The 22,962-nt window shown below is 42.3% G+C and overlaps 1 protein-coding gene across 4 annotated transcripts; it reads left to right on the top strand.

Annotated features, from left to right (window-relative positions):
* Nucleotides 1–749: 749 nt before the first annotated feature.
* On the top strand, nt 750–21,345 carry katnb1 (katanin p80 (WD repeat containing) subunit B 1). 4 transcript variants are annotated; one of them, XR_015774826.1, is made up of 20 exons: nt 750–912; nt 3,629–3,788; nt 4,714–4,844; nt 5,092–5,209; nt 5,392–5,492; nt 6,028–6,069; nt 8,402–8,485; nt 8,858–8,973; nt 10,453–10,524; nt 10,605–10,755; nt 11,808–11,998; nt 12,537–12,685; nt 12,820–12,870; nt 13,958–14,358; nt 15,009–15,161; nt 15,261–15,337; nt 15,971–16,045; nt 17,091–17,207; nt 19,701–20,089; nt 20,647–21,345. XR_015774826.1 is itself a non-coding variant. In XM_088069343.1 (20 exons), exons 2-20 carry the CDS (start codon nt 3,749–3,751, stop codon nt 19,840–19,842), a joined length of 2,112 nt encoding a protein of 703 aa, XP_087925469.1. In that variant the 5' UTR covers nt 751–912; nt 3,629–3,748; the 3' UTR covers nt 19,843–20,622. The 4 variants fall into 4 exon arrangements, 3 of the variants coding, with proteins under 3 accessions (XP_087946952.1, XP_087925469.1, XP_087947304.1); XM_088069343.1 differs by lacking the exon at nt 20,647–21,345 and having other exon boundaries at nt 751–912; nt 13,958–14,022; nt 14,122–14,358; nt 19,701–20,622; XM_088090826.1 differs by lacking the exon at nt 20,647–21,345 and having other exon boundaries at nt 19,701–20,622.
* The last annotated feature ends 1,617 nt before the right edge of the window (nt 21,346–22,962 follow it).

Below are 22,962 nucleotides of genomic sequence, written 5' to 3'. Positions count from 1 at the left end.
CACAAACAAAACAGCAAATACATATATACAGCACCAAAAATACACAATACACATATGTGCAAAATTAAATATTAAACATGACGCAGAAAATACTGGATTAATTCATCCATCTGCATGTATTATTCCATCATTTAATAATTATTTTCAGCTGTGAATCAGGATCTGTCATTGATAGAAATTGCTGTTGTTAATTAAAAAAACAAAACGTTTTTTCAAAAGCATTGTAATTATTGTATCAATCATAATTTACTGACCTACGTGAGACATCTGGACATACAGAAAACATAGATGACTATTAACACAATTATTGTCAATATTTGTTTCAATTCAACTTAATTTGAAAGGATTAATAATACAAATTCAGACATCATAGAGAGAAAATGTCAAAGTGACAGACTGAAACTGAAAAAAAAACCCTCAAAACCAAAGAGACAGTATTTTAAAATAATGTTTTTTTATTTTATTTTATGTGTTTCACATAATAAAAAGCGCAAAGGGGATAAAACATTTCAAAAGTACATGTTAGTGTGTGGTAGAAACCCACAAGTTTCATAAAATTCAGTGAATTTAGGATGGCTTCCAAAATAAACAAATAAAACTAATATTATTATTTTTCTTATTATTATTATTAATTGATTTATTTTATATATTTATATTTAAACTATATATTTATAAATGTTTTCAAAACCGAATGGAGTGTGAACAGGATCGTTGTTAATAAAGTTGTTTTAAACAGTCAGGATGTGACGTCGCCGGAAGTGACGTGTGTGTCGCTCAGTTGCTAAGCTGCAGCCGAGCAGCAACCGGGACTGTCAACAAGTTGTCAACAACCAGCGGCGGAGACCGACCGACGTTAAAGCCGCTCTCCGGTCCCCTCCGGCGGCGGCGGCGGCGGCGGACACATACACGGAGGTAAACTCCCCGACACGCTTTTAACATCGTCATTAGCATAGCTTAGCATTAACGAGCTAACGCTGCTAACGAAGGTTAGCTGCTAACGGAGCTAACGGAGCTAGCGCCCGTTAACGGCAGGCAGTTTGTTTACCGGGAGATAAAGTCCAGAAACTGACGGTAAAAGCGATTAACCGATAAAAGAGAGCCGGCTGTCGATGATTTGATCCGAGTCTGTTCGTGAATCTGCCTGATCAATAAGTTTAACGGAGTTTTCTTACTTAGCTTAGCATCAAGTTAGCCGTCTGTAATGAGTCACTGAGAGTATCACCAGAGCAAATACCAACGTGTACTAATACTCTGTTACAGTACTTCATTCAAAAAGACAGCGGTGATTATTTGAACATTTTCCCCAAAAAGTATGAAAATAAAATCCAGAAAAAATACAAAAATAATAATTATATATTTAATATTATAGTACAAACAGTTATGAGAATGATGTAATTAGTAAAGTTATATAATTATAGATAAAACATAAACATAAAACGCGTGTTGTTTTCAGTACTTTCTAAAGTTATTTCTTTGCTTGTTTTTTACTTTTTTATGTGCAGGTGTTTCTTCTTTCATGTTTCTTGTCTTTTTGCTTTATTTGTTTAGCAGATTATTTTGCTGTTTTTGGACATGTCATGTTAGGTTGCTTGTTTCTTGCTCTTAATATTTTTGGAGAAAAAAACGATATAAATCTCCCCAGTTTGTTCGTGTTTTAAAGGGTTAATGAAGATTTTTAACGAGCGTAGCATCAAGTTATTTGTCTTTAATGAGGAACTTAGATCATCACCAGCTAAGATACTATCATGTACAAATACTCTGGTACAAGTAAAGGTCTTGCACGCAACATTTTTCTTGAGTAAAAGTACAAAAGTACTTAAAGTTCTAAAAGTAAAAGTACTCATGTGGATGTATGTATTTATTGTATTTTTTTGTGGAGATAGATTTCTCTTAATCTGTGATTGAGCCGGACGTATTTAACAGGCTGTTTCGACCTTTGAACTCTGAATTTTATGACAAACCGTTTGATAAAAAAAAATCAAAATCACTGGTGAAATTAATTTGCACAACATTCCCCTCTTTAATCGTTTTTTTTATTTTTGATAGATTTTTTAGTTTAATGAAGTCTCTTGAAATTGTGAATGAAAGTGTACCGACAAACATCATGATTACCCGCTATTTGGGAATTTGTCTAATATTCATGATTTTTTAAATTATGCTGTTTTCCTCATTAATTATTATTTTTTATTTCATTTTGTCGCTTGTCTTTTTGAGTTTCCCTCTGTGATGTCTGAATTTGTTTTATTCTCTCCTTTCAATGAGAAAGAAATGTCTCACAAACTGAAAGAAATTATTAAAAGGTGACAACAAAAAATCACTTTAAAAATAGTTTCAAAAAAGAAGGGAGGATTATTGGAACAATTTCCCAAAGAACTATGTTTAAAATTAGTGTTTCTATACTTAATATAGTAAGATATATAATTGTAAATTATATAAAAATAAATACTTGTATATATTTTTTCAACTTTTTGAAATGACATTTTCTTGTTTGTTTTTTGGGTTTTTTTCACTTCCTTTTTGTGTGCTTATTTTTAGGTAATTTCCTTGTAATTTCTATTATTTATTACCTATATATAAATACATATATGAAAAATACCCAGAAAACTATATTTATATATATATAGTATTTTTATATATAATATTATTTTACAAACATGTATATAAATTATGTAATTATTAAAGGTATTTAATTATAAATTAAATGAAGTAAATAAATGTATTTTTTAATTTGGCTCAGACATTGTTTTGTAAAATATACTCAGATTAAAAAGCTTCAATAAAAGCTAATTAAGGCAGCAGCCGTTCCAAAATGTTCTCCAGCCTCTTTTTATCTTCTTAACGGCCTCACGCTGAGTCTGAAACGCCACGCAGGAGGCTCACAGCCGGCGGCGTCCTGATCGAACTCTGAGGACGCTTCAGTTTAAGGTTGTTTTCAGTGTGAGAGCAGCAGCGACGGACGTCACACTGAGCCTTACAGCTTCACGTGTCTGTGTTCTAAGAAAAGAAGAAAGAAAAGAAAAGAGATGATAATCCTTTTTTAATCCCATGACGGGGAAAGAAGAATTATTACAGCAGCAGAAAGGACATCAAAGCAGGTTTGTACAAGATAAATAAAGCAAAAAGAACAATAGAAACAGTAGAAACGAGACGCAAAACTCAAAATACTTACACCAATTGCACATTGTCATAAATTGCGCGTGATGATAATACATTTTTCCAGCATTTATGAAATTTGAGGAAAGGTAAGGAAAGAGTTTTCCAGGCCTGGGAATGGTTTGGAATTAGTAAGATGTTTCTGAAAAGTTTGAAAAAGTTTTTTGTTATGTTTTGTTATGTGGTGTGGTGTTGTGTTATTTTATTGTGTTATTTTATTTAATGTTATGTGGTGTGGTGTTGTGTTATTTTATTGTGTTATTTTATTTAATGTTATGTGGTGTGGTGTTGTGTTATTTTATTGTGTTATTTTATTTAATGTTATGTGGTGTGGTGTTGTGTTATTTTATTGTGTTATTTGATGTTATATGATGTTATTTTATTGTGTTAATTTATTTTATTTTATGTCATGTTATTTTATTTAATGTGATGTGACTTTATGTTATTTTATATTTTGTCATTTGCGTCCCTGCAGGTTGAAGAAGCTCCGTGCAGACGGGAAACGAGGAGCTGATGTCTGAACTCACTGATCCTGACTGATTTCACCTCAGCAGCTCACACACAGCACCCTCCCAGTGTGACCAGTGTGACCAGTATGGCTGCAGCCAGCACCACCAAGATCTCATGGAGACTGCGTGAGTTCATGTTAAAAACCCTCTTTGATCCAGAGCGCTGAAAAACCGAAACACAGACGGACGCAGAGGTGTGTGAATAATGACGCCGCTAACTCGTGTAGTTCCTGAAACGGAGCGGGCGAGCGCTCGCAGTCGGCTGCAGGACGTAACGAGCGTAAACGTTCATTAATAACCCGGATTATTATTATTGTCTTACTGATGTTTAGCAAAGGTTAAAAATACAATCAAATCATTTATTTAACCCTTTGAAACCTGAGCATAATGGCTTCATGGGAAGAATGTAATGAACAACATAAGAAGAAAAAAACAAGAAGTTACCAAGAAATCTGTGAAAATGTACAAAAAGTACCTGAAAATTGGCCAAACAACCTAAACAAACAAAAAACTGAAAATAAAAAAAATGAGAAAGTAAAAAAAACAAAATGAGAAATGCCCTGAAAAAAATGCTTAAAAATTATAATAAATTTGTTAAAATAAATAATAATAATAATAATAATAAAATAATAATACTAATAAAAAAGGCCATCTATATTTTCTAATCTCTTTCTTTCATCTCTCTTGTTTACTCTGCCAATAATCCCGTCTTCTTCTTTGGTGCTCACAGTTTCAGTGAAATTACCTGAGTGAATTATAAAGAATCCCACTGAGTCCACATCGTGTGTCCAATCTGACAAAAATTTAAACGTAAAAACATAATTGTCTGTGTGATCTAAGCAGCTAACTAATGTAACTTTACATCCAAAGAGTGTGTACGAGGATGAGCTCTGTGGTAACCATGGTAACCAGAGCGAGCCTCTAATAGAGACGGGCCTCCGTTTGTCTCCGGCGCCTCAGCGGGCCGGTTGATGGAGACTGGGCGGACAGACTGGGACGAGGCTTTTGTCTGAAGTCTCGCGGTAAATGTGTCCCTCCTGTGTTGCTGTAGAGGAGTTCGAGGCTCACTCCAGCTCCGTCTCCTGTCTGGCTTTGGGGAAAAGCTCCGGCCGCCTGCTGGCCACGGGAGGGGAGGACTGCAGGGTCAACATCTGGGCCGTCAGCAAGGCCAACTGCATCATGGTGAGTCCGCCTCGCTGTCCCACCGCCGACACACACCTGTGCAAGTACACCTTTACTGTAAACACGACAGCACGAGCTGTGTGTGTGTGTGTGTGTGTGTGTGTGTGTGTGTGTGTGTGTGTCTGTGTGTGTGTCTGTGTGTGTCTGTGTGTGTGTGTGTGTGTGTGTGTGTGTGTGTCTGTGTGTGTGTCTGTGTGTGTCTGTGTGTGTGTGTGTCTGTGTGTGTGTGTGTGTGTCTCTCTCTCAGAGTTTGACCGGTCACAAGAACCCAGTGGAGTGCGTCCAGTTCAACATGTCGGAGGAGCAGGTGGTCGCCGGCTCACAGTCTGGCTCGATCCGAGTCTGGGACCTGGAGGCCACCAAGAGTGAGAGCCCAGACACATAAATCAGTACAACGAATAAGAGATAGAAGAAGAAGATAAGATATCTTCAGATATTTAGATTTCGATATCTTCAGATATTTAGATTTCGATATCTTCAGATATTTAGTAAAAGCGACGTCTCGGTACCATCGGTCTCATGACTCTGCTGCGTCTGTCTCCTCCAGTTTTAAGGACTCTGATGGGACACAAAGCCAACATCACCAGTTTGAGCTTCCATCCGTTTGGACAGTTCCTCGCCTCCAGCTCCATGGACACAAACATCAAGGTGTGTGTGCGCGTGCGTGCGTGCGTGTGTGCGTGCGTGTTTGCGTGCGTGTGTGTGTGTGTGTGTGTGTGTGTGTGTGTGTGTGTGGGTGTGTGTGTGCGTGCGTGCGTGCGTGCGTGTGTGCGTGCGTGTTTGCGTGCGTGAGTGTGTGTGTGTGTGTGTGTGTGTGTGTGCGTGCGTGCGTGCGTGCGTGCGTGCGTGTGTGCGTGCGTGTTTGCGTGTGTGTGTGTGTGTGCATGCGTGTTTGCATGTGTGTGTATGTACAGCTACTTTCTGAGTTTGAGTCCATCGTATTGATGACGTTTTTACAGAGTGAGGACGATTCTGCATTGTGAGGACATGTTGGTCCTCTCAGGTTAGAAACAGGGTGAGGAGGAGGGGAGTATTTTTTTGGGTAATGAGTCTTCCTACGAGTACTGACCGACTTTACTATAATTTATTTATGGCACAAATGTACAAATGTGTGTTTGAACAAATAATCTGCATCGCAGAAACTTTTCTTCTTATTCCAACATTTCATTTTGGACTCTGTCAGCTGTGGGACGTTCGGAGGAAAGGATACGTGTTCAGATACAAGGTAAGAACTGTGTGTGTGTGTGTGTGTGTGTGTGTGTGTATAGCTGTGTCCCAATTCAGGGTCTGCGTCCTTCGGAGGCTGCATTCGACGGCCAATTACGTCACAGCGCTGCACGAAGGCTGTCCCATTTGGTCACAATTCGAAGGCTCCTCCTTTCGCAGCCCACAAATGCGGCCTCCTCTTCCCTCTGTTTGGAGGACACATCGCTACTATCCTTCGCGGCCTTCCATTTCCCAAGATTCCTTGCGCATGTGATCTTCAAAAATAATGGCGGCACAGAGCGGAGATCGGAGCGTTGATTTAACTTAATGTGGGTTTTTACTCATTTGAAGATCAAACGCCAGATATGTTAAACTTAGAGGGACATTAAAATCTCATAATTTCATTCATAATACGTGACGTTAGTAATGCTAACACGTAGCCACCTAGCTGCCCCGCTGTGCTGCAGAGCTCTGCCCACAGCAGCGGAGAGCTCCGCCCACAGCAGCGGAGAGCTCCGCCCACAGCAGAGGAGAGCTCCGCCCACTGACGGAGGCTCTACTGCGCGAAAAATCAGCTTCCGATGCGGACAGAGGCACTTGTCCTCCTTCTCCAAATAAAATTTAAATAAAAAGTAAATTTTAAAAATAAAATAATTTCTTTGCTTTAGTGCCCCCCCGCCTCTCTCTCTCTCTCTCGCTCTCTTCCTCCCTCTCCCCCTCTCTCTCTCTGGCGAGCCTTGACGGCAGGAATCAGCTGATGTGGGGGTAAGGGCGGGAACATCTGGTGACGCAACCAGGAAATCCTCAGAAGGCTAGACTGTCCCAATTAACAACCGTTAATGCGGCCTTCGGAGGTGCCTCCGAAGGAGTCGCCTCCGTAGACCGCGTAGGCTGCGTCCTCCGAAGGATGCAGACCCTGAATTGGGACACAGCTTGTGTGTGTACAATAGCCCATTTAATCCTTTAGAGACTGTTTGTCTCATTTTAGTCTCTTTTCTTCTTCCTGTTGTGATAAGTGTGTGTGTGTTGATGCATGTGTCCTAAATGTAGTCCAGATTGTGTATTTGAGTGTAATCAGTGAATTTGCAGCTCAGCTCCTACAATAAGTCTAAAATACACTGTGGAAACTAAATAGTTACATTCAGACTGTTCAGGTCCAAAAATGCTCCATTGAAACCCATTCAAACTGACATTTTTGATCCCACAGCCATCAGAGCAGAAAAACAGGACTTGTATTATTTCTGGGTGTCATTCTGGGCTTTTGACTCTGAATTTGTCATTTTGACTATTTTCCACCTGATGAGGTCATTTTGACCATATTTGGCATCTGGAGGAAATACATGCTATTTCCACTAGGTGACCTGTCACAGTCAATGTAGCTGCTGATCACTGACATATCCCAGACTGTCAGCAGCTACACTCACACACTGACATATCCCAGACTGTCAGCAGCTACACTCACACACTGACATATCCCAGACTGTCAGCAGCTACACTCACACACTGAGGAGGAGGACACTCAACATAACTTAGTTTTTTGGGGTTTTTTTCCATCTAAAAACATAGTGGCATCATGCAAGAACCTGGTATTTAAAAGGTTAACATACTGAAAATTCATAAATATTTGATATTTATGATTAGTGATGTTGATTAAAAAATTAACTCAATATTTTGCATGACCTGACTTTTTAAAAGTACATTTTGCACATAGAGCGATAGGAGTGTGTGTGATATTAAAGTGAGCTCTAAAGGGTTAAATAAGACAAAATACTAATAAAGTTGAGGTCACAGCTGTCTGTGTTAAAAGGGAACTTATCATTTCAAAAGTCAGGATCCTCTCAGGCGTGTTTCAGAGTAACAGTTTGTGTGTGTGTCTGTGTGTGTGTCTGTGTGTGTGCGAGCGCGCGTGCGTACGTGTGTGCAAATGTGTGTGCATGCGTGTGTGCGTGCATGTGTGCGTGCATGTATGTGTGTGCATGTGTGTGTGTGTGTGTGTGTGTGTGTGTGTGCGTGCGTGTGTGTGTGTGTGTGTGTGTGCATGTGTGTGTGTGTGTGTGTGCGTGCGTGCGTGCGTGCGTGTGTGTGCGTGCGTGTGTGTGTGTGCGTGTGTGCGTGTGCGTGTGTGTGTGTGCGTGGGTGTGTGTGTGTGCGTGTGTGTGTGTGTGTGTGTGTGTGTGTGTGTGTGCGTGTGCGTGCGTGCGTGCGTGTGCATGTGTGTGTGTGTGCGTGTGTGTGCGTGTGTGCGTGTGTGTGTGCGTGTGTGTGCGTGCGTGTGTGTGTGTGTGTGTGTGTGTGTGTGTGTGTGCGTGCGTACGTACGTGTTTGCGTGTGCGCGCGTGTGTGTGTTTCAGGGTCACACTCAGGCAGTGAGGAGTTTGGCCTTCAGTCCAGATGGGAAGTGGTTGGCTTCAGCCAGCGACGACGGCACCGTCAAGGTACTCACTGAAATGATCCACCAGCTGTCAGTCTGAACTCTTCAACAGCTTAACCCTTTCAGTACATGTCCGATTTTTTTTCTTATTATTTGATCATAAAGTACCGGATTAAAACCAAAAAAGTCAAACGTCAGACTGGATTTTAAAGAGGACATTTGTGCGGCTGCTGGTGTTGAGACGATATTTCATGAGTTAGTTCCTAAATGAAGAATCTGCTCATATTCTGCATATTTAATCTTCATGTTGGGGTTTGCTAATGTGCCCCAAGTGTGGATCAATCCGCTTCTGAAAATAGTCCCCAGCAGAGGGACGATTTCCTCCTGTTTGTGTGATAATGTCTCAGCCATGTCCGTGTCCTCTTGTCTCCGTCAGCTGTGGGACCTGACTCAGGGGAAGACCATCACAGAGTTTAAGTCTCACACCGCGGCCGTCAACATCGTCCAGTTTCACCCCAACGAGTACCTGCTGGCCTCAGGCAGCTCCGACAGGTACGACGCCCGAGCTCCTTCTCATCAGACGTCTCGGTCGGAATGTTTTGACACGTCTCAGCTGCAGGCCACTGTCTCCGCTGTCTGTGTCCTCTGTCCTCAGTCAGTGAGACATGAGTCCTTTGGCCTCATGCAAGAAACCAACAAATGTTCTCTGGTTTTTGTTCATATGCAGGTTTTCTTCTTACCTTGTGAGCACCGATTTTTGGGATTCGTCAGTGTTTTCTCATTTTTGATCTTCTGGCAGGTCAGAGACAATTTTACGAGCTGTTTAGACACTCGTACCGAGATTATAGAAAACATCTCGTCTTCACAGTCCACAAATTATTGTCCAACACAAGGAAACATACGTTTTAAATATGAGGAACATTTAAAAAATGAATGAATATCATTTTGTCAAATGTAAAAAATGTTTCAGAGTTTTTAAAACGACTTACTGTATTTCAGTGTGTCCCTCTGCTGACCACAGCTGAATGTAACTAAGTACATTTACTCAAGTACTTTACTGAAGTACAAATCTGAGGAACTCTTGTGTTACTTGTGTTCTCCTCTGCCACACTTCAGAGGGAAATACTGGACTTTTACTTTTTACTCCACAGCTGCCACAATCAGGGCGTCAGTGGCTGAGTGGATAAAGCAGACACCCGTTAATAAAGGCAGTGTCCTCGCCGCAGCAGCCTTGGGTTCAACTCCCGCTCAAGGCCCTGCGGCAAGGACTTGCTGCATTTCCTTTTAATTATTTTAAATTTATTTAAACCTTTGTGCACGTGCACTTTTACTGTTAATACTTGAATACATTTCCCTGAAATCACATTTACTTTAACTTTATTTAACAGAATGTCAGTTTCTCTCCTGCAGAAGTTCTTCTTTCAGTCTTTTTGTGGCCTCATGTCTCCGTCTTGTTCATGTGTCAGAGTCTTTGCCCTTATATGGTGTTTAGGGGGCGTTACCTGAGCTGACAGGTGACTGATGTCATCTGAGCATTTGCCTCAAACCTACAAGAAAGTACAAGAATCCTGTTTTTCTCAGCTCGAGTCTCGTTTCTGTCCCGTGTTTAAACTCTTTATTTGAGTTATTTATATTTTCTTGTGCACCAATGTCTCTCTGCTGTCTCTCTGCTGTCTCTCTGGTGTCTCTCTGGTGTCTCTCTGGTGTCTCTCTGGTGTCTCTCTGGTGTCTCTCTGGTGTCTCTCTGCTGTCTTTCTGCTGTCTTTCTGCTGTCTCTCTGCTGTCTCTCTGCTGTCTCTCTGCTGTCTCTCTGGTGTCTCTCTGCTGTCTCTCTGACATGTCCATCCAGGAGACGGCACTCATAAAGGATGTGCATTTGTCTCTGTGTTGATGCTGTTTTATCATGAAGTTAAAGTTCGTCTGTTCTTTGGATCCTTTTGAAGCAGAGTTTATTTATCTGATTGTGACCCTGCAGGATGGTGACTGTGTGTGTGTGTGTGTGTGTGTGTGTGTTCTCTGTTTTGTGTGCAGGAGCATCAAGCTTTGGGATCTGGAGAAGTTCACGATGATCGGCTCCTTGGAGGGAGACACTACTCCAGTCAGGTGAGTTTTCGCACCTCAGAGGTCACAGGACGGCATGTCGTATCAATCTGACCTCTGACCTCTGACCTGTGTGCGTTCAGGTGTGTGTTCTTCAGCCCGGACGGCGGCTGCCTGTACAGCGGGGCCACAGACTCTCTGCGGGTATTTGGCTGGGAGCCCGACCGCTGCTTCGACGTGGTGCCGGTGGGCTGGGGGAAGGTGTCGGACCTCGCCGTCTGCAGCCAGCAGCTGGTGTGTAGCTGCTGTTCATTGATGGTGGTGATGGTGATGATGATGGTGATGATGGTGATGATGATGATGGTGATGACGATGGTGATGATGATGGTGATGATGATGGTGATGATAATGATGGTGATGGTGACGATGGTGATGATGGTGGTGATGATGGTAATGGTGATGATGGTGACGATGATGATGATGGTGATGGTGACGATGGTGATGATGATGGTGACGATGGTGATGATGATGGTGACGATGGTGACGATGATGATGGTGATAATGGTGATGATGATGGTGACGATGGTGACGATGATGGTGATGGTGACGATGGTGATGGTGACGATGGTGATGGCGATGATGGTGACGATGGTGATGATGGTGATGATGATGATGGTGACGATGGTGATGGTGATGATGGTGACGGTGGTGATGGTGGTGATGGTGACGATGGTGATGGCGATGATGGTGACGATGATGATGGTGATGACGATGGTGATGATGGTGACGATGGTGATGGTGACGATGGTGATGATGATGGTGATGATGATGATGATGGTGACGATGGTGATGGTGATGATGGTGACGATGGTGACGATGGTGATGGTGATGATGGTGACGATGATGGTGACGATGGTGATGGTGATGGTGATGATGATGGTGACGATGGTGATGGTGATGATGGTGACGATGGTGATGATGGTGACGATGGTGATGGTGACGATGGTGATGATGGTGATGATGGTGATGATGATGGTGACGATGGTGATGGTGATGATGGTGGTGATGATGGTGACGATGGTGATGGTGATGATGGTGATGATGATGGTGACGATGGTGATGGTGATGATGGTGACGATGGTGATGGTGATGATGGTGATGATGATGGTGACGATGGTGATGATGTTGTTGCTGTTTGATGGAGTTCTGGTTGACATGTATTGATCTGCTCCCATGGATATGAATGATTATTGTCATCTGTCGTGTGTTTCTTTGTCATGTTGTTCGTTATTTATGTGTTCTCATTACATCCCAGAAACTCAAACCCGTCGTGTCCTCCTCTGCAGATTGGAGTGTCTCACCAGCTCTCCAGCGTGTCGTCCTATGTGGTCGATCTGAAGCGGGTGAAGAAGAGCGGCGGCTCTATGATCCAGGGGATCATCCAGGACAACCAGCCGCTCACAGAGCCCAAAGATCCCAAAGGAGCTGCGCTGCGCAGGAACTACGAGAGACCTACAACCACCTGCAGCTCACAGAGGTACACAGCTGCAACCGCCGCACAACCACGCCAACAGGTCGTCATTTTTATCAATATTGCTACCATTATCGAGATCCGAGTCTCTGTCAGCACCACCATTGACACGTTTCTACTATCTGGTGGGATGACGAGGCATTTTTATTTGTGAGCGCAAAACAGCAACAAAAACAGGGTATTGATATACATTAAAGGACCGACGGGACTCGAAAGCTGTATCGATGAGCTCAAACGTTAGCAGGTCTTTACTCAGGTTTTAAACACAGCGGGTTTCGCTCTGCAGACACTGACACATGCTCGCCGCTCACCTGCCGACCGGCACACCTGCACGAGACACAAACACCAGACAAAAGAGCAGCACCAACAGATGTATCAGGGGTGGACAGGTATCGCTTTTTCAGGGCCGATCCCGATATTAGTTTACTATTATTACTATTCTAGTTTCACTGAAGATGTTTTGATTCACTTGTAGAAAATAACATTAATAACAACTTTATGAAAATAAAATACCAAACAGAAATGTGTTTGGTGATGTCACCAGGATGAAGCAGAGGTCAGATGCTGATAGGCGGAGCCCCGAAGGCGAGAGGCGGAGCCCCAGCGAGGACGAGGCGGACGAGAAAATGTCGTCTGCTGAAATCTACAACGCAGAAGACTTTAAGGAAATCTTCCAACCCAAGAACGCCATCTGTAGGTTGACTGTCAGCGTCATGAAAACTACACACACACAACAAAAACGACAGAAACCAAACACACGTGATGTTCTCTTTCTAAAAGATTTCATTTTTTTATGTTTGAGTGACTTCAGTTTTTCTCTGCTGCAGCTCGAACTCCTCCCAGGATCTCAGAGCCTTTCCCTGCTCCTCCAGAGGACGGTGAGTCCACCACGTCCTCATCACACCTGAAACACACCTGAAAAACACCTGAAAAACACCTGACACACCTGAAAAACACCTGAAAAACACCGGACACACCTGAAACACACCTGAAAAACACCTGAACAACACCTGACACACCTGAAAAACACCTGAGAAACACCTGACACACCTGAAAAACACCGGACACACCTGAAAAACACCTGACACACCTGAAAAACACCTGAAAAACACCTGACACACCTGAAAAACACCTGAAAACACCGGACACACCTGAAAAACACCTGACACACCTGAAAAACACCTGACACACCTGAAAAACACCTGAAAAACACCGGACACACCTGAAAAACACCTAAAACCTGAAAAACACCTGAAAAACACCTGACACACCTGAAAAACACCTGAAAAACACCGGACACACCTGAAAAACACCTGACACACCTGAAAAACACCTGAAAAACACCGGACACACCTGAAAAACACCTGAAAAACACCGGACACACCTGAAAAACACCTGAAAAACACCGGACACACCTGAAAAACACCTGAAAAACACCGGACACACCTGAAAAACACCTGACACACCTGAAAAACACCTGAAAAACACCTGACACACCTGAAAAACACCTGAAAAACACCTGACACACCTGAAAAACACCTGAGCAACACCTGACAGTTTTAAAAAAGCCTGATGATTTTGATGATTTTGAATTCTAAAGTAAATGAATATAAAGTAATTCAGGACGACCACAGTGTGAAATAATGGAGCACCAAACAGAGTTGAACTGGTATGTTTTTTATTATTCAGCTTCTTTAATGTTTCTGTTATTCTGTTGTTTTTGCTTTGGTTCGTTCAGGAGACAAAAATCCGCCTCGGGCTGCAGCCGATTCCTTTTTCAGTTCTGACGAAAATGATTTTAAAAAAATGATGTGAAATAATCTGTTTTGCATGATTCATATAACCGGATAATGAATCGTTTTTAAACCTCCGGTTCTCTGTCAGCACGTGACGTCTCAGTGTTTTTGGGAGCGATGGAGGACTCACTCAAGTCGTTTTCGTTGTTCTTGTTTTTGTTTATTTTAGAGACCATATTAGCGATCGGCCGTCAGCTGAAGGACATGATTTCTCCTTTTCCCAACAAGCCGCAGGTCAGTGAACGCAGCAGCGTTTTTTTTCGTGATTCTCTCTGCAGAACGAATGTTCAGTCACGTGACCATTCAGACATGTATGATGTCTGTGTGTCAAAGGTTCCTCCGCTGGCGTCCTCCACACCCGTCCAGAGGGTGGAGCCGACCGTGGTCTCCTGTGCAAAACGTCCGTCCCCCTCAGCCGTCGGTCCCACGTCCTCCAGCCCCCCCGCCTCCGACCCGCCGCCTCCTCCTCCTCAGCCTCCCGTCACCACGGCGAAGCCTAAACCACAGCCTAAAATCATCCTCAGCACCAGGAACGAGCCCATCGGCCTGAACGTGGCCGACTTCCTGCCGGTGAGTTTTAATTTGTTTTGACTTTTGAAAATATTTAGAGCATTCATGAATCAGTAATTCAGTGTCTCAGTTTCATCACCTGTTTCCAGACAAATAAAAGAAATAGATTAATAAAAAATAAAACTCATAAAAAATATAAAAACTGTATAATAAAGAAAACAGTTCAATGAAATAGAGACATTTTGTTATTAAAAACTCAGTTAAAAAAGACATAGTTAAAAAATTTTTTATAATAATAACAATATTAATAATAAAATGTATAATAAATATACATTTTAAAAATATAAAGTTAACAGTTGAATAAAACAGAGAGATGATAATATTGGTACAAAAAGAATTGGGCAAACAAGGTTTAATATAAAAAACATATATATATATATATATATATATATATATATATATATATATATATATATATATATATACATATGAAAAATAATAATAATTAAAAATAAAAAATTGATGAATAAACTGTCTGGATGAATTCAGTCAGTAAATAAAACTTAATGTGGTTGAAGAAACAGTGAGCTCCCTTTAATGGCTGCAGAGAGTATTATCATGTATTTTTTTATTTTGTGTGTGCGTGCGTGCGTGCGTGCGTGCGTGCGTGCGTGCGTGCGTGCGTGCGTGCGTGCGTGTGTGTCCGTCAGACTTCCCCCAACAACAGAGCAGGCGGAGCTCTGAGTGACGAGGAGGCGCTGTCTCAGATCAAGAAGGGACACGACACCATGTCTGTGATGCTGAGCAGCCGACACAAGAACCTGGAGACGGTCCGAGCCGTGTGGGCCCGCGAGGACATCAAGGTGAGACAAGATCAGAGTTTCAACCTGTCGTCATCAGCCAATCAGAAACCAGCTCTCATACCTGCTCATGTACACTTCCTGTGTCCTGTGTGTCCGCAGAGCGCTCTGGACGCTGCGGTCTCCATGAATGACCTGTCCATTGTTGTGGACATCCTGAACATCATCAACCTGCAGCCGTGAGTCTCTCTTTCTCTCTCTCTCTCACACACACACACACACAACTGTGTGTGTGTTGATGCATGTGTCCTAAATGTAGTCCAGATTGTGTATTTGAGTGTAATCAGTGAATTTGCAGCTCAGCTCCTACAATAAGTCTAAAATACACTGTGGAAACTAAATAGTTACATTCAGACTGTTCAGGTCCAAAAATGCTCCATTGAAACCCATTCAAACTGACATTTTTGATCCCACAGCCATCAGAGCAGAAAAACAGGACTTGTATTATTTCTGGGTGTCATTCTGGGCTTTTGACTCTGAATTTGTCTTTTTGACTATTTTCCACCTGATGAGGTCATTTTGACCATATTTTAAGTTTATTGAAAATAATTTGTGTTTTTGAGTTTCTTTGTCCATCTAAAGACATAGTGGCATTATCACAAAAACCTGGCATTTAAAGGGTTAAAATTCTGAAAATGAATGAATATTTGATATTTATGATTAGGACTAAAAAACAAACCCAATAAAAGTAGAAAATAATATAATGTATAATATTTTTTAAAGCTTGATTTTGAAAAGCACATATTGTGCGCAGAGCGATTCGAGTGTGTGTGATATTAAAGCGGGCTCTAAAGGGTTAATGTCTGTTTCAGGTCTCTGTGGAAACTGGATCTGTGCACGACGATTCTTCCTCAGATCGACAAACTGCTGCAGAGTAAATACGAGAGGTCAGCCACTTTTATTACTTATTAATGACCATTTTTATCTAGTATGCATTTATCTATAATTCTTCACTTAATAGCTCTGTTGTCTCATCTGTGAAATGTCGGCAGTGTTTCCGGGAGCTCAGACTGATGAGTTCTGCTCACTGTCATGTTTTTCGTTTTTGCTCAAAATGATTCAGCAAAATTATCTATTTTCTGCAAAACAATAAATCAGCTAATTATTTCTTCATTTTTTCTGTCTGTACTTCTCAGACACTTTGTGTAAAACTTTAATGAAAAGCCCGAGCTGTTATTTGCTTAATTTACTGACCCATCAGGCTCATATTTGGGACAGGCGTCTTTACGGGACGAACGCTTAGTTCCTGTCACGCAAAACTGTTGCTCAGCAAAAATGGAAATACAGTCAAATTATTTATTTAACCCTTTGAAAGCTGGACTGTGTGGCTTTATTTGTTTATTTAATTAAAAATGGGAAGAAGGTAATTAGAAACAGAAGAAGAAATGGCCCAAGTACAAGAAAAAATGCTGAAAATGTGCCAAAAAACAAAACAAAAACAAGCAAAAAGAAACAAAAGAAAAAATGAGAAAATGAAATTTAAAAAAATCAAATGAGAAATGACCTGACAAAAACCTTAAACATTATAATAATTCTGTTAAATAATTTTAAATATAGAATTAAAATTTACTTCAATTTTTAATTTCTTTTCATCGTTCTTGTTTATTTTTAAAATGAACTGAATGATTGCATAACATCGTGTGTCCATATTGACAAACGTTATTATGAACATATTTATCTGTGAACTAAGCAGCTATCTAACGTTATCTCCAGCAGGTCGTTTTTTTACGTCCAAACAGCTTAAACATGAGCTGCATGGTAACCATGGTAACCAGAGTGAGCCTCTAATAGAGACAGTGTGGCGCCTCAGACTGAGCCGTTAATGACGACGACTTTTATTTAAAGGTTTTTGTGTGATCACAGGTCATAAAATCACAAAGTCCTGTGTGTGTGTGTGTGTGTGTGTGTGTGTGTGTGTGTGTGAGAGAGCAGCTACATGCAGACTGGCTGCACATCTCTGAAGCTGATCATGAAACACTTCTGGATGCTGATCTCGGACACGCTGAAGGCCACGCCGTCCGTAGGAGTCGACATCACACGAGAGGAGCGGTGAGTCCGAACAACAAACTCACACACACACACACATACACACATAAACACACACACACTTAACACGACATCGTGATGTGATGTCAGCACAACCCGACACGCCCTCAGGATCAGCTGATCTCAAACCATCACTGAGTTTGTGTATAAAGTTCTTATTAACCATTACTTATTTATTTATTTGTGTATTTAAAAGGGACACAGCATATTTATGGACATCAGTATAAAATACAAATGTGAAAATATCTTGTTAGCGGGACGGCTGATTTACATCCGTAGACTCTGAGCAGGTAACGGATCAAAGAAATAAGTAAAAAAAGGGAAAAAGAAAACAAAAATATACAACAATTCATACAGGAAAAAGTAGCAATGTAAACTTCAGTTGTTTGTTCCTCAAAAATGAAAATGAAAATTAAAAATGATATATCGAACTGAAGCTTCAGTCAGAGTTTCATAAACGGTGTTTGTCCTCTAAAGTCTCTGCTGAGTGTTAAACTTCCTACAGCGAGACTCTCAAACTGAATATTCAAAGGTTTGCATCTGATTTCTGTTGGAGGCCAAAGATCTGCAGCGATTGCTGAAGAATAAATAACTTTAATTAAACTTCTTATAACTGAATATCTCTGACGTCTCCTGTCTGTCCTCTCTGTCAAACAGAGCTCAGTTGTCTCATTTCAACTCTCCTAAACTCCGTCGGCATCACCAAGGGACTTTTAGTTTTGGTCCAGCAGCCGAGTCGCTCGGAGACGCCTCAGTAGCTCTCACAGCTGGTTTGCTGATTCATGGTCAGATTTTAATAGTCTCTGCGTTGTTGACCTCTCCTCTGTATTCTGAGGATGTTTCCGTCTCTGTGCAGATCAAACACACCGCCGTCGTGCTGATCGGAGCTAGGGCTGGGCGATATGAAATAAAGTCTCATCAGGATCATTTTTTTCATATCAGTCGATATCGATTTATATCACGATATCCATCAAATCAGTGTTTCTGTGGAGCTTAAAGGTTCCTCTGACTCCTCAGTGAGATATGAAGATATCATCAGGTTAATTTAGGTTTAAATATTTATTTTCTGTCAGACATTGAACATGACAAATATACTGTAGAACAGCATCACCAGCTGGAGGACCTATTCTACTAAAACTCACAGAGGTCCAGTTACTAAAATTTCCTCCCAGCAAAGGTCCGAGCCTCATACCTAAAATCAGTCCGCCCCTGGTAATAACAATGAGAGCTCAGCGCGAGCGGCTGGATGAGACACGGAGCAATGCGTCCTGCTGTTTCTAAATAATTCATCCAAAGTCTGATTAAAGCTGAAACTAACACAAAGTCGTCTGTAGAGTCTAAAGAAGTCACTTTCACCTCTGCTGATGTGTCTGTTTCAGACACTTTGGTGCTGTGAGGAGAAGCTGCGCTCTGTTTGTCTGTCTCACTGCGCTGCTGTCGGACCATCGGCTGTTTGATCCGCCGTGATGAAATGCTGTGGCTGTCAAACACTCAGCTGTTCGACAGTCAAAGTACTTGACTGCATTTGGTTCTCCACAGCTGTTCTTATTATCATTGGCTGTTCGTGCTGTCTGTCAAAACGTGGCTGGGATGCGTTTTATCGACATTCTGTCGACTACGTCTCATATTTCAATCGAGGAAAAGTTATTTTGTGATTGGTATCGTTATTGTTTTATCGCCCAGGCCTAAATGGAGCAAAAAGAACGCAGTCCACTCCACTCCTCTTTGAAAACTCTGTTTTCTTGGTTAACTTTTCTTTTCTTTGCACATTTGGACAGTGACGTCCTCACCGCATCGGGGACATAACGTCCACCGACAGTGGGCGCCAAAGTCTTGCTTTCTCGTGTCCACAGGACAGAACGTGATGTTTTTGTCACTTTATAACTTTTTAAACAACAGTATACAATGATTTGTTTTTTGTTTGTTTTTGTTTTTTTGTCACTTTTTCATGACATATCGTACTGATGGTGTCTGACACTTTGTAGGACACACTAAACTGATATTTTGTTACTTTTTCAACAACACACCATAGTATGACGTTTTTTGACACTTTTACATGTTAAACTATGATGTTTTTGTCACTTTTTTGACATTATACTATTAAGTTCTTTGTGACTTTTTTAACAAAATACTTTTTTTTGGTCACTTTTTTACGATGTACTATATTATTCTGTTTTGTGACACTTTTTTTAAGTTATACTGTACTAAGACTGCAGTTTTTTTAAGCCACACTGTATTATGATGTTTTTTGACACTTTTTTCTGACATATTATACTACAGAAATTCTGTCACTTTTTTAAACGACACGATAGTATGATGTTTTCGATGTTTTGTTTTCAACATGTTAAACGGTTTTGACACTTTTTTATGACATACTATACTACCATGTTTTCTGTGACTTTTTTAACACACTTAACTCCACTTAACTGTAGGATGATGTTTTTAGGAACTTTTTTTTTATGCGCACTACACTTTGACGTTTTTTTGTCTCTGCAGACACCACAAGTGCAGACTGTGTTGCAAGCAGCTGAAGAACCTGAGCAACATGGTGAAGAACAAGGCGGCACAAGTCGGTCGTCACGGCAGCGCCTTCAAAGAGCTGCAGCTGCTCATGGCGCCGCTCGAAGACGCGATCTGAGACGCCCCGACCGTCCCTTCTGTTGACCATCACCTGTGGACAGATCAGCTGATCTGCAGCAGGACGGACAGATGCAAAACCTCCCACCGAAGAAGAAGCGTGTTATCTAAAGACGTCACCCTCCTTGTTCTCCATCACGCGGGCTGTTTGGAGGAAATCTTCCTCCGATCAGAGAAGCAGGTCGGACGCCGCTCTGCTGAGCGACTCGACGTCTCAGCGTGTTTGTGGACCGCTGGGACATTTGCAGGTATGGATTATGTATCTTCACTGAACTGACACTCTTCCTCCCTGAGACAAAAAGACAATCAGTACAAAGCGTCATCTCGCCGACAAACTATCGAAATCCAACCTGAGTGAAACAGCGCCCTAAAATCCAAATGTCACGTGAACAGACGACATTTCTCTGAGACGTACAGGCACCAAAATCCACGTTTCCTGTCGTTATGTGAAACTGAACTAACCAGTTGGCGGTCGAACATGCAGAAATCAATCTGAACATCTAATCCCTAAAAGAAAGGACAACTGTTCCCCGAACGCCTGGTTTTTGTGTCTCTGCTCACCTGAAGCAGAGGATCTCTGTGGACAGGTAAACAAATGTTCCCCGAAAACTGTTCCCAAGTCAGCCATCGATGTCAGAGGTCACAAAATTTTCTCACGATGTTCAAATATTTTCACTCTCCTTTTCTACTTTATCTACTTCAGACGCACTTAGGCCCCACCCCCTGTTGAAATGTACTGTTCTTCCTGTTTATTTAAATAAAGTTGTACATGTTGGACTTACAGGAGACTCTTTTGTACCTGCAGGTGGCAGCAAAGTTTTAGGGACGTCACATGACGGCGGGCTGGAAACTCTGCGAGAGAAATCAGCCAGCAGTCGAGTTTACAGGGACGATTTCGACTGTAACAGAATAAACTAGGTTTATATTATAATATATTACATATGTTATATATGATATATAATATTCATCTCAGACAAACTGGAAAAATAAAATACTAAAATACTACATCGTACTACAACATACTGCAACTTACTTCATCATACTACAACATACTATATCATAGTACATCATACTACATCATACTACATCATAATTGTTTCTGATAGCGAACTAAACTATGACATACTATAGTATTACAGTTTTCTGCACTTTTTTACAACTTACTTTACCATGAATGTGTTTTATTACTTTTTGAAGACATACTACACTATGAAATATTTTATTACAAATTTTGATGACATACTATACTATACATTTTTTGTCTGACATACTTCAGGTGTTCTTACGTACTACACTGTGACGGTGTTTGAAGTTTTTACGATGACGTGACGCTTTTTTCACTTTTGATTTGATACAGCGCGTACTGTACTTGTTTTTTTTATCTTGGTTTACTTTAACTGTTTTCATCATTAAGAATCACTTTTTGGTCATTTTTTGAAATGTAGTACAATGTTTCCAACATTAAAAATGTCAACGTTTTTTTCCAAATATAAAACAAAACCTGTTTTTGTGTTTTTTATTGTGCGATTCTATCGTCGTTTGTGAAAGTAGAAATGTTTTTGGAGTGTACTGTGATGATTTTCAACCCTGAGGGTCACCTCCTCCTGAGGGTCACCTCCTCCTCCTGAGGGTCACCTCCTCCTCCTGAGGGTCACCTCCTCCTGAGGGTCACCTCCTCCTCCTGAGGATCACCTCCTCCTCCTGAGGGTCACCTCCTCCTGAGGGTCACCTCCTCCTCCTGAGGGTCACCTCCTCCTCCTGAGGGTCACCTCCTCCTGAGGGTCACCTCCTCCTCCTGAGGATCACCTCCTCCTCCTGAGGGTCACCTCCTCCTGAGGGTCACCTCCTCCTGAGGGTCACCTCCTCCTCCTGAGGGTCACCTCCTCCTGAGGGTCACCTCCTCCTCCTGAGGATCACCTCCTCCTCCTGAGGGTCACCTCCTCCTCCTGAGGGTCACCTCCTCCTGAGGGTCACCTCCTCCTGAGTCAGTCTATAAGTGTTGAGCAGGTGAGCTTCATCGTACAGACTGCATGAACACATGATGATGATGGAGGTGCCATGTCTCCTGTGTCTCCTGTGTCTCCTGTGTCTCCTGCACGTGGAGGTCCTGTGTCTCCTGCACGTGGAGGTGCTGTGTCTCCTGCACGTGGAGGTGCTGTGTCTCCTGTGTCTCCTGCACGTGGAGGTGCTGTGTCTCCTGTGTCTCCTGCACGTGGAGGTCCTGTGTCTCCTGTGTCTCCTGCACGTGGAGGTCCTGTGTCTCCTGCACGTGGAGGTGCTGTGTCTCCTGCAGGTGGAGGTGCTGTGTCTCCTGCACGTGGAGGTGCTGTGTCTCCTGTGTCTCCTGCACGTGGAGGTGCTGTGTCTCCTGTGTCTCCTGCACGTGGAGGTGCTGTGTCTCCTGTGTCTCCTGCAGGGGGAGGTGCCGTGTCTCCTGTGTCTCCTGCAGGTGGAGGTGCTGTGTCTCCTGTGTCTCCTGCAGGTGGAGGTGCTGTGTCTCCTGTGTCTCCTGCAGGGGGAGGTGCCGTGTCTCCTGTGTCTCCTGCACGTGGAGGTGCTGTGTCTCCTGTGTCTCCTGCACGTGGAGGTGCTGTGTCTCCTGCAGGTGGAGGTGCTGTGTCTCCTGCAGGTGGAGGTGCTGTGTCTCCTGTGTCTCCTGCACGTGGAGGTGCTGTGTCTCCTGCAGGGGGAGGTGCTCCTGTTGGTGTTGGTGCTGCAGATGACCTCTGACCTTGGAGGAGGGGGCGGCGCTGCAGGTGAGTCTGACTCGTGTCTTCCAAACTTCTGATTTTCGTTAAAATCGGCGGTGAAATAAATCCGTCCATTGAAAGCTGACTGTCTCTCTCCTGAAGCCAAAGTCAACCCTTCAGTCTCCCCCAGGGCTGAATAAATATTCGATACGCCTCCCCCTTTTTGCAGCAGCCCCTCCCCCCTCATAAATAACAAACTGTCCCTAAGTTATATTTAAATATTCAAGTCCTGTTCTGGATTCATTATGTTTTAAAATGAATATTTCCTGAAGAAAAGAATCGATGCGGAGGATCGACGGTCCTCAGAATGTTCGGTCTCTAAATTTTGCCTCAAAGTCCTGGAAAAATCCTGGAAAAGTCCTGGAAGTGTA

This window comes from Plectropomus leopardus, chromosome 1 (genome assembly GCF_026936395.1).
Source record: "Plectropomus leopardus strain MGB_pleo_1.0 chromosome 1, ASM2693639v1, whole genome shotgun sequence".
Lineage (NCBI taxonomy): Eukaryota > Metazoa > Chordata > Actinopteri > Perciformes > Serranidae > Plectropomus > Plectropomus leopardus.
This window is presented reverse-complemented; position numbering and strand designations above follow the sequence as displayed.